The 17,464-nt window shown below is 42.5% G+C and overlaps 1 protein-coding gene across 1 annotated transcript in view; it reads right to left on the bottom strand.

Moving 5' to 3' along the window:
* Positions 1-17,152, bottom strand: part of LOC140546340 (uncharacterized) — a 29,890-nt gene extending 12,738 nt beyond the window's left edge. Inside the window, exons 1-2 of the mRNA XM_072669529.1 lie at positions 17,074-17,152; positions 15,115-15,328 (exon numbers count right to left, since the gene is read on the bottom strand). Coding sequence (XP_072525630.1) covers positions 15,115-15,328; positions 17,074-17,152 — 293 coding nt within the window. The remainder of the gene's footprint in view (positions 1-15,114; positions 15,329-17,073) is intronic.
* Positions 17,153-17,464: the final 312 nt, after the last annotated feature.

Raw genomic sequence — 17,464 nt, 5'->3', positions numbered from 1 at the left:
CACCCCAGCCTGGCCTCTGTATTGCCTTGTGTAGTTATCTGCATCTGGTATTGCTATCCTTCGCCTCCATGGGATGCAGACCTTGCTCTCGAACTCTCTAAGGATACTGTGAAACCTCTAGGTATTTCTAGAAACTCTTAGCTAGGGCCTACTGTATCTGACATATTTGAACACATTCATGTCAATAAAGCAACATGTGCATTCAGCTTACTCCTAATTACAATATTACTTTTTAAAAACCTTTTAAATTCTCCTTCACAGTGTTAGTCACTGAAGATAACCTACATTTCATGCACCTCTTAGAAAAGGGTGTAGTTGAACCTCACTGTTGCCAGGTTGCCCTGTATGTGGCCACTCTTAGCTGAAGGGTTAACTGAAAGTAATGGTGGAGTATTACTCATAATCCACATAAGAACAATAACTAAGCCAGACCTTCTTAATGTAAGACAAACTTTCATTAGATGATATCATCTTACGTCCTCCAGAGGGCAGTATAGGAACTCAGTGATCTCAGATATCAATTATTACATTCAGATAAATGATGATGATACAAACTATCATCTCAATATTAACACTTTGTTCTTCTACTTTAACGCTTGTTAAAACACATATTTCACAGGCCTGTCTGTGTCTGTCACACTTCCTCAGCAGGGGTCAAAGGTCAGTTTCTCACTATGTCTTTAATACAGCCTCCTTTAATACATCTGTACTCATGAATGATACCTGAACCAGTACACGGTTCTGACTGCTGATGATCTCAGTACTAGAGGTGATCGTAACTGAGCAGTGTTTCCTTCAGTGCTTTAGATCTTCACTTACAGACAAAGCTGAACTCCCCTTAAGAAGGACGACACGTACATCAATACAAAAGTGTGGTGGTGGAAGTTCCTCCAGATATCTAAAACAGGGCAATTTGCAGTTAATTTCCTTGCTCAAGGGCACTGAATATTGTGATGAACTGGGGGTGGAGTTCAACCGGAAACTACTGTGTGTAAGTGGGTGTGTGACACCACAAAGCTATGCCTTAAACCTACACAGCCTAAGCCCAGCCATGTTCTGTGGGTTTCAGCTTCCTGTCAATGTGGTCTTTCACAAAGCTCACAGCAAACAACAATGAGCAACTGAAACACACACACACACACACACACACACACACACACACTTCAGCATGAATCAACTGTGAATAAGAGTAGTCAATATTATGACTTTATTGTGTGTGTACTATTGAGAGTGTAAATACAGTTAAAGGCCGTCACTCAGAGAGCCCCCAAACATACACACAGACCCTGAATCCTGAATCCTGAGGCACTACAGTTAAACCTACACAGAGAACACACAAATTACAACATGTTCAATAGACTGAATCTGCAGAGACACATGAAAGCAGATTGAGAGGTGGGCTTGTGAGAATGCTCTGTGGTTTGTGCCAACTAGCTGAGGCCTCACCTTCCTGTCCTCAGAGCAGCATATATACACTGCTAAAAAAAAGGGAACACTCAAATAACACATCCTAGATCTGAATGAATGAAACATTCTCATTGAATACTTTGTTCTGTACAAAGTTGAATGTACTGACAACAAAATCACACAAAAATCATCAATGGATATCAAAAGTATTAACCAATGGAGGCCTGGATTTGGAGTCACACACAAAATTAAAGTGGAAAAACACATTACAGGCTGATCCAACTTTGATGTAATGTCTTTAAGACAAGTCAAAATGAGGCTCATTATTGTATGTGGCCTCCACATGCCTGTATGACCTCCTTGCAATGCCTGGGCATGCTCCTGATGTGGTGGCTGAGGGTCTCCTCAGGGATCTCTTCCCAGACCTGGACTAAAGCATCTGCCAACTTCTGGACAGAATATGGTGCAATGTGACGTTGGTGGATGGAGGGAGACATGATGTCCCAGTTGTGCTCAATCGGATTCAGGTCTGGGGAACGGGCGGGCCAGTTCATAGCTTCAATGCCTTCATCTTGCAGGAACTGCTGACACACTCCAGCCACATGAGGTCTAGCTGCTGTGCAGCCCTCCAAAGAAATGCCACCCCACACCATTACTGCGTTTGTGCAGATACATGCACATTTGTGGCCTGCTGGAGGTCATTTTGCAGGGCTCTGGCAGTGCTCCTCCTGTTCCTCCTTGCACAAAAGTGGAGGTAGCAGTCCTGCTGATGGGTTGTTGCCCTCCTACGGTCTCCTGGTGTACTGGCCTGTCTCCTGGTAGCGCCTCCAGCCTCTGGACACTACGCTCACAGACACAGCAAACCTTCTTGCCACAGCTCGCATTGATGTGCCATCCTGGATGAGCTGCACTACGGAGCCACTTGTGTGGGTTGTAGAGTCCGTCTCATGCTACCATGAGTGTGAAAACACCACCATTATTCGAAAGTGATCAAAACATCAGCCAGAAAGCATAGGTACTGAGAAGTGGTCTGTGGTCCCCACCTGCAGAACCACTCCTTTATTGAGTGTGTCTTGCTAATTGCCAATAATTTCCACCTGTTGTCTATTCCATTTGCACAAGAGCATGTGAAACTAATTGTCAATCAGTGTTGCTTCCTAAGTGAACAGTTTAATTTCACAGAAGTTTGATTTACTTGGAGTTATATTGTGTTGTTTAAGTGTTCCCTTTATTTTTTTTGAGCAGTGTATATTATACAAACCATAAACACTGAGTCAGTCTGAGAACTGGAAAGAAGAATAGTTGAATAGGTGTTGCTTTTTGCCTTGTACAATCTGTCTAGGGGCATCCCACTACTCTGTCAGAAAGATCTTACAAATTCAGCAGTTTAAATGGGCAGATCTGGACCCAGAGTCTGTGACAGGATGGTTTTCAATGAAAGACCTTGTTCCTAAGACATAAAGGGAGAGAGAAGATGGGAAAGACGGACTCTGCTGTTGTTGGAAGACCTTCTCAAGGTCATGAGGTGAGAAAAGAGGCCTTTTTTCATTTACATTTATTTCTTTGTTTTTCAGTGATTTTAATCATTTTCATTAAATGTATTTTACCCATGCTTGTCATTTTTTCTTCATTTAGCTTCATGAAAACTCTATGACAATTCTCTGAATACATCTGGAAAAATGCCAACATTTAAAAAAGTATTTAGACTAAATTTCTACAACATCTGACAAATATCAGATTTTTCACTTCTGAGCTGCGGTTTGTTCTCACACTAAAGCCCAGATTACAATACATGATTTTTACTCTGATTTTAATTTCTTTGTCGACATTCAGAGAAAGAATCAATTAGTGTGTGAGAGGTGCAGATTCTTGGCCTCCTGATTGCTTTTCAGACCAGTCAGAGCATACTGACCCGACTCTGAGTGTAATCTAGTAGTTTATACTGGTCAATGACTCAATCTGAACCCATCCCTGTACTGTTCTTCTCGCCTCCAACTCCCTCTGCCATCTGTACAGAGCCATACTGACTCCATCTTCCCCCATTTCTCACTTTTTTTTTGTTTTGAGTCAGTGCAAATGGTGGTTTGAATCTGCATCTCCAAGGTAATGTGGGGTACAATAGTTCAGTTGTTCTTTTCCAATAGAAAGAGAAACATACACAATGATGCAGCTTTCTCGTCACTCACTCGTCCCCACAGTTTCACATTAAAATTAAGAAAGGAAAAAGAAGAAGCATCAGTTGTGCTCAATAAGAGGTGATGAAGTTCAGCACTATGGACAGCTACAGTACAGTGACCACGTTGGAATCTTGGATTAATGTCATTCTTAAGCACAGTGAACAGTAGAGCTTAATAATTAATAAATCAACACACGTAATGAATAACAGCTGATCTGGAGACTCAGTGACCTCTGTATACAATCAAACACTTTCCTTATTCTCTATTGGAGTGGGCCTGAATGTGCAAGAGGCAGTTCGCCTGCTGAAAATTACACTTCTGTACAGACTCTGTGCTTTAAAGACTCTATGAGGACTAACAGACTGTAGGAAACATGCACAGCTTGTTGCTGGTGTGTTCTACAGTAATGTGTGGAACTCAGTATCTTTGGATGCAGGAACTCAGAAATACAGGCATTGGTTGGATCTGCTTTTAAGCTGCTGATTGGCTCCCTCTTGTGGATCATTATGAGGTGACTCCCCAACTCAGGCTGTTTAAAATGCTAACTGGAGCTTTCTCAGAAGATTGTAAAATACTGACCAATCACTGATCAGACACATGTGTTGTCTAAAACTGTGGTGTTTGTTGTTCACTGACTGATACATGAGAACTCTACAACCTGGAGCTGAGAGCTGAGAGACAGTCAGGAATGATGGAGGTCATAGATCTCACACATTTTATCCACTGGAGACATTTCCATTAGGTTTCCACCAACCTAGGCACTTCAGCATGTTTTGTCACTAATTGAAGCTCAGTATACACTGCTTAAAGTGCACCTTATAACTGCACCCTTTTTCTGTTAGAAGGGCACCCATTGATAATTTACAACAATGTATAAAAAACAATTGTCACCACTAGAGGGCACGCAATCATTTTTCTTACAACAGAAAAGGCCAAGTGGCACTTTGTCTTTATTTTTACTCTAGAGATCGCTTTAGCAACTCTTTTTCAACAATGGGGGCTGCCAGTGATTAACACATGATTAACACATAACACATGAATGAAAACATTTACATTTCTGAAGGTTAGTGGGACTTCTTCTGCCATCAGTAGTGGAGGTCTTCCTTGGCCTACCAGTCCCTTTTTTCATATCCACACAGTTGATTTTTGGTAATGACTTAACAGCAAAGCTTGACTGGCGTTTCTAATGGTTGTACTGGTTTTATACTGGTTTTTCACTCACAGGTAGAGCCCTTGCTTGGGCTGCTTCTGTTTGGGAGTATGAACACGATGTGCGTGTATCCACAGACTTGTTGATGGCTGCCATGTGTCAGGCTTGTCTGTGGGGGGAGACCAGACCCTGCCTCCTAAACATACGATAGGGGAAAAAAATCTGTGGCTGACTTTGCAATTGAGCTTCACACTCAGTGTGGCTGCTGAGAGTAGCTGAAACTCATCTGCATTAATGGCAGCCATCCAGCAAGGGCTGAGTGAGAAACTCAAAGATGTGTTGGCCCCACGTGATCCTCCCTCTTCCCTTGAGGATCTGATAACTGCTTCCCTCAGACTGAATAACTGGTTGCAGGTACAGGGTTTCCCCCACAAGGACATCAGGCTTACTCTTCTGCTCCTCCCACTTCCCTCTCACTCCTGGCAGTTGGGGCATACTCGCCTGTCTCACCAAGAGCAGGAGTCCCACATGCGGGAGGGCAGGTGCCTTTACTGTGGAATATCTGGACACATGCGTCCAACATGTCCAGAATTATTGGGAAAAGCCAAAGAACTGTGACGGACTCCAACACATCTCCTTATACCTCTCCTGTTTTCCCTCTCCGGCCCTGAGCGGAAAGCCATGGAGGACTACGTACAAGATGCGTTGGCTTCAGGCTTCTTCCGGCCTTTAACCTCTCCAGCAGGAGATTTTTCTTCATAGGAAAAAAGGATGGTGGGCTTCGTCCCTGCATAGACTACTGGGGTCTAAACAAAATTACAATCAATCACTGTTACTGCCTTTGAGGCACTGCAGCAGGCTCCAGTTTTTACCAAACTGGATCTGCGCAGTGCCTACAACCTTATCCGGGGTTAGAGAAGGTGATGAATGAAATTCCATCAGGCCACTATGAGTACCTTGTTATGCCTTTTGAGTTGATGAATGCACCAGCCATCTTCAAAAAATACATAAAAGAGGTCTTGAGGAAGGCCCTAGACCGCTATGCCTTTGTCTACCTGGATCATATCCTCATCTACAGTCATTCCATGGAGGAACATGTGGGTCATGTAAGAAGGATTCTCCAGCTACTCCTGGAGAACCATCTCCATGTAAAATTGGAGAAATCCCTCTTCCATGTGCCATCTGTCTCCTTCCTTGGATTTGTGGTATTCAGGGGCCAGCTGAGCATGGATCCAGCCAAATCAGACGCAATTGTGAACTTGCCTCCTCCCACTTCTCTTTGACTGCTTCAGCGCTTTTTGCGTTTTGCTATTTTTTTCTGGCACTTTGTCCAGAATTTTTGTACACTTGCTGCTCTGCTAACCTCCCTAACAAAGAAAACAATGCAACGGTTTCAATGGACCAGTACAGCCCAGAAAGCCTTTGAAAAGCTCCAGTGTAACAGCTTCCAGATTCTGATGTTCCTTTTTTGGTAGAAGTGGATGCTTCTTATATAGGTGTTGGGGCTGTGCTGTCACAGCGTGCAGGTGCTCACAAAGTTGCACCCCTGTGCTTTGTTTTCACACCACCTCACACCTACAGAGCAAAACAATGATGTTGGTGACAGGGAGCTTTTGGCAGTGAAACTAGCATTGGAGGAATGGGGGCACAGGCTGGAGGGGGCTAAACACCAGTTCCTGGTCTGGACAGATCACAAAAACCTGGCTTATGTTCAACAAGACAAGTATCTAAATCCTCGCCAGGCCATGTTGGCTCTGTTCTTTAAACGGCTTGATTTTCTTGTCACATCAACCAGGTTCAAAGAATGCTAAGCCTGATACCCTCTCCAAACAGTTTGATCCTCCATCCTCTGAGCAGCCACCAAAACCCATAGTACCTGAGATTTAGATTTTGGCTCCTCTACGCTGGGGATTGGAGACCCTTTGGAGTGACCCTGACCCAGGTCCGCAGTTTGCCAGTAGGTTCTGGAAAGCATTTTTCCAGCTACTGAGTGCCTCAGTGAGCCTATCATCAGACTTTCATCACAATCCAATGGTCAGACTGAGAGGGTCAACCTAGAGTTTAGAGCCTGGCCTCTTCCTCTGGGCGGGGTATGCCCATAGCACCCTGTGGCACTCATGCTTGGTCATGTCCCCTTTTGAGTGCCAGTTTGGGTATGTCCTCCTATGTTTCCAGAGCAGGAGGATGAGGTGGGGGTCTCAGCAGCTGGGCATTTTGTTAGGTGAGGCCAGCAGGCCTAGCGGAAAGCCCGAACCGCTCTCCAGGTTGTCTCGGCAGCCCAGAAGCAAGCCGCAGATCGGAAAACAATGACCTGGACCCACCATATGACCAGGTCACTGCGTCTGACTCTCCACTAAAGACTTGCCCATTCAAGTTACTTTGCTGAGTAAACCCAGTGCGAATCAACCCAACATTCCACATCTCTGGCCTGAAGCTTTTACCTCGGTACCGGCTCATCCAACCCTACATCTGGTCGCCGGGTCACCTGCTAACACTGTTCGGCATCTCATGGACTCACGGCTGGTCCAGGGCTGCACTCAGAATCTGGTGACCTGGGAAGGGTTTGGGCCTGGGATGCGCTCCTGGGTCCCTTCTTTTAACATTCCAGAGCCTGAGCTCATTCAGGCATTCAGACATGACCGTGCTGCGGGGTTGGGCATGTCGGGTGCCGTTCCTCAGAGGGAGGGGTCCTGTAAGGGTGCAGACTGTGGCTGGGCAACCTGCTATGCCACCCCCAGTCACCAGTGGGAAACCCAGATCCACTACACACTGATTAGGAGCAATGAGCAACACCTATACATTTCCTATTTAAGGAGAGCCAACCTCTAGCCCTGTGCTCAGTCTTGGGTTTCTCACACACACTCTACCTTTACAGCTCACAACAGCGGCAGTTACGATTCGTATTTCCTGCTCAACTTTCTGACCAAAAACAAAATCCTACCCAGTTTGATTAAGGTAATAAAATCATTTGCATGACCGAACCTTTTTTTAAAACAACGCTTTATCGACAGCTTTTTTCAGACCAGATTGTCCGAACTTATTTTTTTGTCATGATTGTTGATCAAACAGTAAAAAACAATTACTTTAAAAAATGATCTTTGTTTATCCATTTTTTAATTTCTTATTCTGATTCCAATTTTCATATTTATTGGACAACTATAGAGGTTTAAAAAATGCATGCTGTGTGTTTTTATAAACAACGTGTATGGAATATACCAAAATAGTGTAACATTTATGCATTGATTAAATAAAGTTTACTACGGTTAATGATTGCTTTTTTTATTTTTCGTTATGTTTTCTTTATGTTTTTGTGTTTTATGTTATCCTTTTTAAATATAATATCTCTCTCTCTCTCACTCTCTCTCTCTCTCACACACACACACTTTCTCACACCCTTTCTCTCACACACTCTGGCAAACACTCACGCACAAAACAGTAACACGTATATAATTTTTTTTTTTTTTTTATTTCTTTTGAATAATTTTATTGACAAATTCACAGCAAAGGCACACAATTTTGAAAACAATCCAGAACATGACACTAATAATCAAAAGTTTGCAAACTTTTCACAAAACGCTTAACCATACGATCATTTTCCAAGGTATCACTGGTATAAGAATGGTATTATTTTGGCAAAACCGAGGCCGTTTAGACGACGGCGTAAAACATTCACACAGTGTTAACCGCAGGTGTCGGACGCATAGTCTTGAACTTGTCTGGCGTTAAAAAAGATACGGTTCGCGGTCCTTTTCATAAATCTCCAAATGTTTTTCAGAAAAAAAGTCAGGCTGGGAGCCGTACGAGAAAAATATTGCCAACCAGTGTTCACCCGACAGATAGTGGGGTTGTGTGTTAACAATGTAGGCCGAAGGTCGAGCTTAGTATTTCGTCCAGGGGTAAAAGATCGCACGGATAAACGCCTTTAAAGTCTCTTATGCAATACATGGTTTTGGGTATCTGACCTGTGTCCATTTCCTTTCTCCCTCTTGTTAAAAATACACCTCTCAACACCTCTCATTTATGATTGATTTCCAGAACGTTGTCGTTGACGGCAAAAACAACCACGTTAACGGTGTTGGGCCGGGGGTTCTGAATCGAACGTCCAGTCTTATGTTGCCGGACTGGATCAGCGACACATGATCGCCACCCGCTTCATCCGGGGTCAAGCTGAAAGCGAATAAAGTATAACGTCGGTGATAGTCTTCTCTGCTGATGGCCAAAGGTTGATCCTTTAGGTAGCGATCCGTGGCCTTGACCAGAGTAACATGTTCTCTTAGACATCTTTGGCGGTTAAAAACGGGGCGGAAAGGCGTAGTGGGGTAGGAAACGCCATCCGCCGTCAAATGTAAAGATTCTACGTCATAGTGATGAAAATGAAAAGGGTTGCAGTGTAAGAACCCTTAAAGGCCTCGTTATGGACGAATCCCAGGACGCTGTAAATTTAGGCACTTGTCCCACTTGGTACACTGATCAGTTTAACGGTCACACGTTTCAGCGGATACTTGAACGGAGCGGAGGCGAGAGCGAGTTTCACACCCGTCGAGACGTTGACTTTTCTGACTTACAGCAGAGCCGACAGGATGCGTAGTTCATTGGAAGACATCAAAACTAATTCGTTTTTATTACGCAGCAGTTTAACTCTCACGTCCACGGAATTTAAAAGAAGTTTTTTTCAGAAATCCAAAATCTTTGTCTATGTATCCCAGCAGTTCAAAACCCGGCTCCGTTCGCTGAATTCGCTCCTCCACGCCAGGCCCTGGTTCTCTCCAGTGGAGTCAGCGTCGTCCATATGTCCCGCAGTATCCATTCTAAACATGCCGGCGGAAAATTGAGATCGTAGGTCGAACTGCTCTGGGAAATCAGTTTATCGCCCAGAGAAACGTCCACCTGGCTAAAAAGTCTCGCGGTAATGGGTTAGTTGTGAGGCCGGGAAGGGAAGGTCGAGCATTCCTTTCATCTATCCACGAATCAAATTTCCATCCAACTTTTATTTGAACGCCGGATTTCGTTTTTTTCTAGCCAATATTTCTTCAGTTCGGTACGTTCTGTTTTCCAGCACGACTATTTTCTGCATTTCTTCTTTGTAGAAAGAACCCTCTATTACCTCTCCGTCCAGATCCCTAAGTTTATACATGGGCGGGTCTCTTTTTAAAACATGGTTTAAAATAATCATAGTAAAAGTTTGCTGGTAACCTTTGGAATTGCGAACACGTCGTTCACTTTAAATTTGGATAGCCGGATCTTTTTAACCCCAAACCGTTTACCATATAAATTATGATAAACTTGAACTTGATTATGGCTCGTCACCTCAACGGGTTTCATTCCGATAGATCTGTGAAAGATATGGTTGTATGAATGCACTACATCTTTCAACGCATCTAAATACCTGTAAGTGTTTAACCCCGTAAAATACCTAAACATACCACAGTCCGCCAGCCGTAGTGAAATGTCTAATGTTATATCTTTTCAAAAGGTTTTTCCAGGCGTTATTTTAATTACTTAAATCCACCAAAAATCTATTTGCCACTGAGCATCCTTTTCCAAAACTAGAACCATGTTTCTTCTTAAATTAATTCGTCTAGGTTTATGTAAAGAATAGGTGTCTGAACACTCAAGAAAAACATCGGCCTCATTTTGTTTATGAACGAACCGGAGTCCTTAAGACCTCGTATAAAACTCTGTCTACCGCTCAAGCTCCCTGATAAAGGTTTTTCTAAACGTTCATTCGTTGCCATGAGGTTTAGAAATAAAACCCCAAAACTAAATAAAGGAAACAAACAAAACAAAACCTCTCAAAAGAGATATATATATATGTATTTATAAATCCCACCTCCAGAAGAACCCGCTCCTCCTACCCTCCTCCGCCATTTTTTTTAACTTGAAAAAAGAGCCGTAGATGGTTTTTAAAGTTTTATTTATTTTTATAATGCATTTTGTTTGTTTTTTGTTTAGAAACACCTAATAAGTAAAAAAAAAAAAGTCTATAACATTGATTAATAGAAGTTTGTTAAACACCATATGTAATAATACCTTGCATTAATAATACAAAACATGCTATATACGTTTAATCAATGTAGTTAAAAACATGATAAATATGGATATGGAGTAATACAATGTTGTTGTTGTTTGTCTACGTCAAGATATATATGTATAACATGAAATACATGAAAATGAGAAGAGGAACATGTTTAATAAACGAAATGACAGCGTGCAGAAAAACAAAGGGGTAACAGTAGCAACAGCATTTTTTTCTTTCACCAACCTCAGGCTTTTATTAGAATTTTATACAGGGATGCAGCAGCCTCTTCACACTTATCACTAAACCCATCATTGTAAAAATAATTCATTAACGCCTCAAAGGGATTTTTGGAAAGATAGTCGGATGAAGATTCTTTAAGATTCTTAATCATTCTTTAATCATGGTCGTGAAACGTTTTCAGGATACTCTTTACAAATCCATCCGGTTGGTCGGTAACTCCAAACTCCAGAAGCATGGCTCGGTGAAGGATGCTCTCGCATTCGCCCAGAACGCTGAACCACTTTTGTTTTAACACATCCAGGAAACTGTGTTGATTTTGGGATGGATGGTCAATTTTACACCCCTCACACTGTTGCTCATTCCATTCTCTGATCATATCATTGAGAGCTCGTGCGCAGATCGTTTCCAAAATCTTTGACATTTCTGTCATTTTATCATTTCTTGGTTCCCCGTTTCACTCTCCGACATGTATTAGAAACTTTTTCTTTTTCCCCCTCTTCTTCTTCTTCTTCACGTCGACCATTCTCCTCATCCTTCACCTCATTATCATCATCAACCTCACCCGTTTGTTGTTTTCCCATTCATTGTCGTCGTCATGAACTGTGGAAGCTGATTAAGGTAAAACAAACTAACAAACAACAACAAAAAAAAAAAAAACAAAAAAAAAAAAAACGTTTCACTTACCGGTGACGGGTGGTTTCATAGTGGTTTCATGTCTAAAAGTTCAGATTCCAGCAGCGAACCTTCAATGATCTCCTCGGTCTCATTTTCGAGTGAAGCGAAAAAGGTACCTAGTCATTTTTACACAAACTTATACAACCTCAGCCGTTCGCACCTCCAGCTGAACTCTGTAGGCGTTGTCGTGGTCCATATAACGTTAGATGAGTTATGCATCGTTGTTGAAAGGCGGATCTCACCTTAACGCTTATCATTCCACCTTTCAACGAGATGGGTCTCGTGTTTCGTGTCTGAACCAGCATAGAATGGATTTCACGTTCCCTGTTTTTGTTCTTTTTCGGTAAAATGACCAGACACCATTTCCCTCAAAGTCTTTAATCTGACGTTGATTAAACAATTTATCAGAGTACCGGAAAACAGAGTCGCTGGGTCTTCGTTTCCCCAGCCTGACGTTTTGTTTCGCATCATCCTTTTTATCACTTCATCCTCCAGAGGTTTTATCTTCGAAACGACATTTTCAAACACGTTTTTTATTTTATTTTAACTGAATGCTTTTTGCCTCCAGTTTGTTATTTTGTGCCCTGAATACCTTTTCTAATCTTCAGCAGTAACACATTTATAAATGTCAGTAATAATTAGACCATTTAAATCTATCTAATCTTTATTGACTGCTACAGGGATGAGTTAAGTTAATACTTAACATTTTAATTCATCTTAATAGTAAGAAGCTTTTGAGAAACTGAGCTGAGGTCAGTCGGCTACTCTGTATTCTTACAATCATACTTTTAGCATTGGTTTCAGTGAAGTGTTATTGGGGGAAAACAATAACTGCAGACAAAGAGGATCTGAGCCCACTCAAGTTTGTTAAGCAGTGTGTGAGTGTCTCTCTGGCACTGTGCTGGGTTCAGTAGGTTACTCCAGTCTGCGGACTGTGTAGAACTCAGTTTCACATTAAAACAAAGAAAAGAAGAAGAAGAAACATCAGTTCTGCTTAATAAGTCCAGTAAGGTGACCTTGGTGGAGTCTGGGATACATTTATCATCCTCAATAATCAACAAATCAACACACTTACTGATCAACAGCTGATTTGGAGACTCGCAGGGACCTCTGTATACAATCAAACACTTTCTCTATTCTCTAATGGAGCAGGACTGAATGTGTGTGAGGCAGTTCTCCTGCTGAAAATCACACTTCTGTACAGACTCTGTGCTTTAAAGACTCTATGAGGACTAACAGACTGTAAGAAACATGCACAGCTCGTTGCTGGTGTGTTCTACAGTAATGTGTGTGAACTCAATATCTTCGGATACAGGAACTCAAAAATACAGACACTGGTTGCATCTGCTTGTAAGCTGCTGATTGGCTCCCTCTTGTGGATCATTATGAGGTGACTCCCCAACTCAGGATGTTTAAAATGCTAACTGGATCTTCCTAAAAGGATTCTAAAATACTGACCAATCACTGATCAGACTCATATGTTGTGTAGTGCTGTGGAATTTATTATGGTTATTGTTTTTATGGAAAAAGACAAATACATTAAATCTTAATCAGCATTTTATTATAAAGCATTGCCATAAATTACCGTAATCTTCCATATATTCTGTCACAGCAGTAACAAAAGCAGTTCTTTAAAAACGAACACCCTGAAGTTCCCAAAACATCCAAATCAGAAAGAGAGAAACACACAGTGAGTTTTATCATCGTAAGATTAAGACGAGAGCAGACCTTCTTCATAGCTTCTTCTTCTAGCAGCTCACTGAATCCTGCTCAGGTTAACACTCATATTCACAGCAAGCTTTACAAAAGAACCAGATTCACATCACTTTTAGAACAAACTGCTCCCACCAAATTCAACCCAGTTCAATCCTGATTCTGAACACTGATTAAACAGTGATCCAAATATTTTGAAAGAGATTTGAATCCTTTGAACAATGATTCAAACCATCCGATACCTGATTCAATTCTAAGATAGATAGATAGATAGATCACTTTATTTATCCCACGGGGAAAGTCAGTTTTGACAGCAGCAAAATCAAACAACAGAGCAGCATAATAAAGGCACTTAAGACCTTGGTAAAAGTTATCTGAGCACGCTAGTCATATCACTACATGTTCTACTGTCACTTTCCAGGAATTATTCTCCTCTAACTCCTTCTTGTGTCAGATAGATAGTTTAACCACTGAATTTCAGTTTTATTGTAAAGTTTTGTGCCTAATTTGAGGTTTTTCCTTTTTTTTTACAAACCTAAAGTAACTGAAAATAATCTAATAACATTTATAGACTCTCTTTCACACACACACACTCACACACACACACATACACGCTCATAATATTCTCTTTTCACAGATCCAAACAAACTGGTAATAACAGGGAAAATCAGTCTTCATCTGATCCATTGGGTTCTCCAGTTTTCCAGAGAGAGAATTTCCATCCAGTTTCCATCTGAGAGAGAATCAGAGGATCAGTGTGTTTATCAGAGCAGTGAGGAGTGAGAGTCAGTAACTGCATCATGATCAGTGTTCAGTTCAGTGCTCTCTTACTCAGTGGTCAGTGCTGAGCCGTCCACCAATTTCCAGACTCTTTCACTGTCAGTCAGACAAATCCAAGCTTCCCAACTTCTCAGCTTGTTAACTAAAACTCCTGTTGAAGTACAAACCAGTTACACATTCACAAAAACAACCGCACACTTAATATATACATATATAACTATAGATGGAGTCTGGAGATCACAGAGAAGATCAGCACCCAAACCTGTGCTCTTCTAACTGTGCTGTGGTCTAACTACGTTCTTCTAATTGTCTTGGTCTGTGTTCTGACTGCGATCTAACCAGGCTCTTCTAAGTGTTTTCTTCTGTGTTCATCTAAATGAGTTCTTACTGTGTTTTTCTAACCATGTTTATCTAACTGTGATGAACTCTCATCTGTCTGCTGTGTTTTTAACTGTGTTTTAACTTCTTTGCAGCCCGTCCTACTCTGCCTACAACTGGTCTCTCTGCAGTCAGGTTGGTGTAACTGGTCTGTAACTGGTCTCTCTTTGCAGTCAGGTTGGTGTAAGTGGTCTGTAACTGGTCTCTCTCTGCAGTCAGGTTGGTGTAACTGGTCTGTAACTGCCCTCTCTCTGCAGTCAGGTTGGTGTAGCTGGTCTCTCTCTGCAGTCAGGTTGGTGTAGCTGGTCTCTCTCTGCAGTCAGGTTGGTGTAGCTGGTCTCTCTCTGCAGTCAGGTTGGTGTAACTGGCCTGTAACTGGTCTCTCTCTGCAGTCAGGTTGGTGTAGCTGGTCTCTCTCTGCAGTCAGGTTGGTGTAACTGGCCTGTAACTGGTCTCTCTCTGCAGTCTGGTTGGTGTAACTGGTCTGCAACTGGTCTCTCTCTGCAGTCAGGTTGTGGTTACTGGTGTGTAACTGGTCTCTCTCTGCAGTCAGATTGGGGTTACTGGTGTGTAACTGGTCTCTCTCTGCAGTCAGGTTGGTGTAACTGGTCTGCAACTGGTCTCTCTCTGCAGTCAGGTTGGTGTAACTGGTGTGTAACTGGTCTCTCTCTGCAGTCAGGTTGTTGAAGTTGATCCACAGCAGTGTGATGGCAGTCAGCAGAAGAACACACAGCAGCCCCAGACACACTGCAGTCAGTCTGTAGGATCTGCTTCCTGCAGAGTGACACTCTATGGGGGAAACACAGATACATGAGCTTTAGTTGTTAAAATAGGAATGATTTAACTGGTTCGAGTTCATAAAAAAATAAGCCTTTCTGTAATTGGCTGGTTCACAGTAGCCTTATGGCATAGCCTAGACAAGCCTAGCTATAGTGCTGTAACCAGAACATTTTTTATATGTAATAGATCATTATCACACTTCCATGTTCATTAATGCGAGAACGTAAATAGTGATGTTAAATGGCTTCCAATTGGGTTGTAATCAATGACTGATTCCCAGTTGCATCTTTGTAGACTGTAGAATGGTGACAGTGGGTCTAAGTTGTGACCAGTCAGAAAAAAAAAATGCAAGGGCTGAAAAAATAGAGTTTGTGCTGCAAATAGTGAAGAAAAACAAGAGCTAAAATGAAAGAGTTTAAGTCGTGAACACTGAAGAAAAGCTGAAGTTAAAAATGAAAGAGTTTAAATCATGAACAGTGAAGAAAAGCTGAAGTTAGAAATAAAGAGAGTTTGTTGCAATCAGTGGTGAAAGGGAACACGGGAAAGGGAAAATGAGTTGGAAAAGGTTTAGATTGTCCTTTGTTTGAGTAAACGCCACCCCTTGTAAGGGGTAGCTCTAGGGCAAGGCCTCCTCCTGCCACCAGGGGGAGGCCCCGAGTCACCCCAGCCAGTAAAAGAGCCCAATTCCCTACACCTGGGCAGTAGGCTATATAGGCACACAGATCCAGTTGCCCCACTGCTGGATCTTTTGATTCTGGTGGTGTGTGTGTCTGTGTGCCTGTGTAGTTCTCAAGTGGAAGACTGAGTGTGTGTCACTCCCCTTCGTGTGTCTCTCCCGAGTCTGTCTCCCTGTGTCAGTGCAGTGTGTGTGTCTGTGTGTGTGTGCGCGTAGCACACATACACTCGTGTACCAGAGGAAGACAGGAGTGTCTGTCTTCCCTGGTGTGTGTGCCCGTGTGTGTGTGTGTGTATGTGTGTGTGTTTGCACACATACACTAGTGTTACAGAGGAAGGCAGGAGTGTCTGTCTTCCCTGGTGTGTGTGCCTGTGTGTGTGTGTATGTGTGTGTGTTTGCACACATACACTCGTGTACCAGAGGAAGGCAGGAGTGTCTGTCTTCCCTGTAACTTCTCAGTTTTCTGGTTTCTTTTGGGAGATCCTTTTGCCCTCAGTTGTATTTCCCTCTAGTGTTAAAGAGGTAGCCAGCTCTCCCCTGGTGTCCTTTGTTTGTTTATTAAACCCATCCCTTTTTAAGTTTCATTTGTTGGCAGCTTTCATAACTGCCGCTTTGGTGAAGTGGCAGAGCGTCAGTCTCGCGATGTGGCGGCCTGGGTTTGAGTCCTGAGAGGCTTTATTTTTCATTTCCGGTTTACCTGCTCTAAGATTGAAAGACTCTGCACTTGGGCCCGTTGGTCACGTGATCGTGGTAGCTCACTCAGTAGCGCGCCGGCCCTCCAACACGGCGGCCTGGGTTCAAACCCCGCTGTAAGTGAGCACCACATTACACCCCTGGTGTTTCCTTTGTTTGTTTTCTTGCCCTTTTTTCTAGATGGTGCAGTTGAAACGCAATGGACTCCCATTACCAGGGTTGAGATTTCGAGCCCCACCTCAGTCACAGTCTCACCAAAGCATCAATCTTGTCTTGTCTTAAGACATTTAACATCTGTTACATGCACCATAAAATAATACCCCCAAAAAAGGGGTAGTTTCATTAAATAAATAAATAAATAAATAAATTCATTAATTAACTGCACTTGAGTCCAAACCACACTGTAACAGATCTGCTGTGGTCAGCTTCTCAAAGTAGTTCACATCACAAACACTGAGAGACATCTCTAATCTCTGAAAGACTGAAACACTGAGTTACTGCGTCTCTGTAGGAACACTACAGCACTGCTGCACGGCTCGGCTAGTTTAACTGCATTAGTGGAGTTAATGCAGGAAGTGACCAAGTACCACCAACAGTTTCCTGTGTGTGCTGGAGGTGTGAATGCAGCAGAGTTCTCACGCGAAGTTGGTTCTTACCCTCATACACTTTTACATTTGAGATATTATAATAAAATCTGAGTTTAGCTTCTTTATATCTGTTTAGATTTCCATGCACGGTTCTGAATGTCAAAGTTTAGACACAGTCTTTTTAAATAT

This window comes from Salminus brasiliensis, chromosome 24, assembly GCF_030463535.1.
Source record: "Salminus brasiliensis chromosome 24, fSalBra1.hap2, whole genome shotgun sequence".
NCBI classification, from domain to species: Eukaryota; Metazoa; Chordata; class Actinopteri; order Characiformes; family Bryconidae; genus Salminus; species Salminus brasiliensis.
This window is presented reverse-complemented; position numbering and strand designations above follow the sequence as displayed.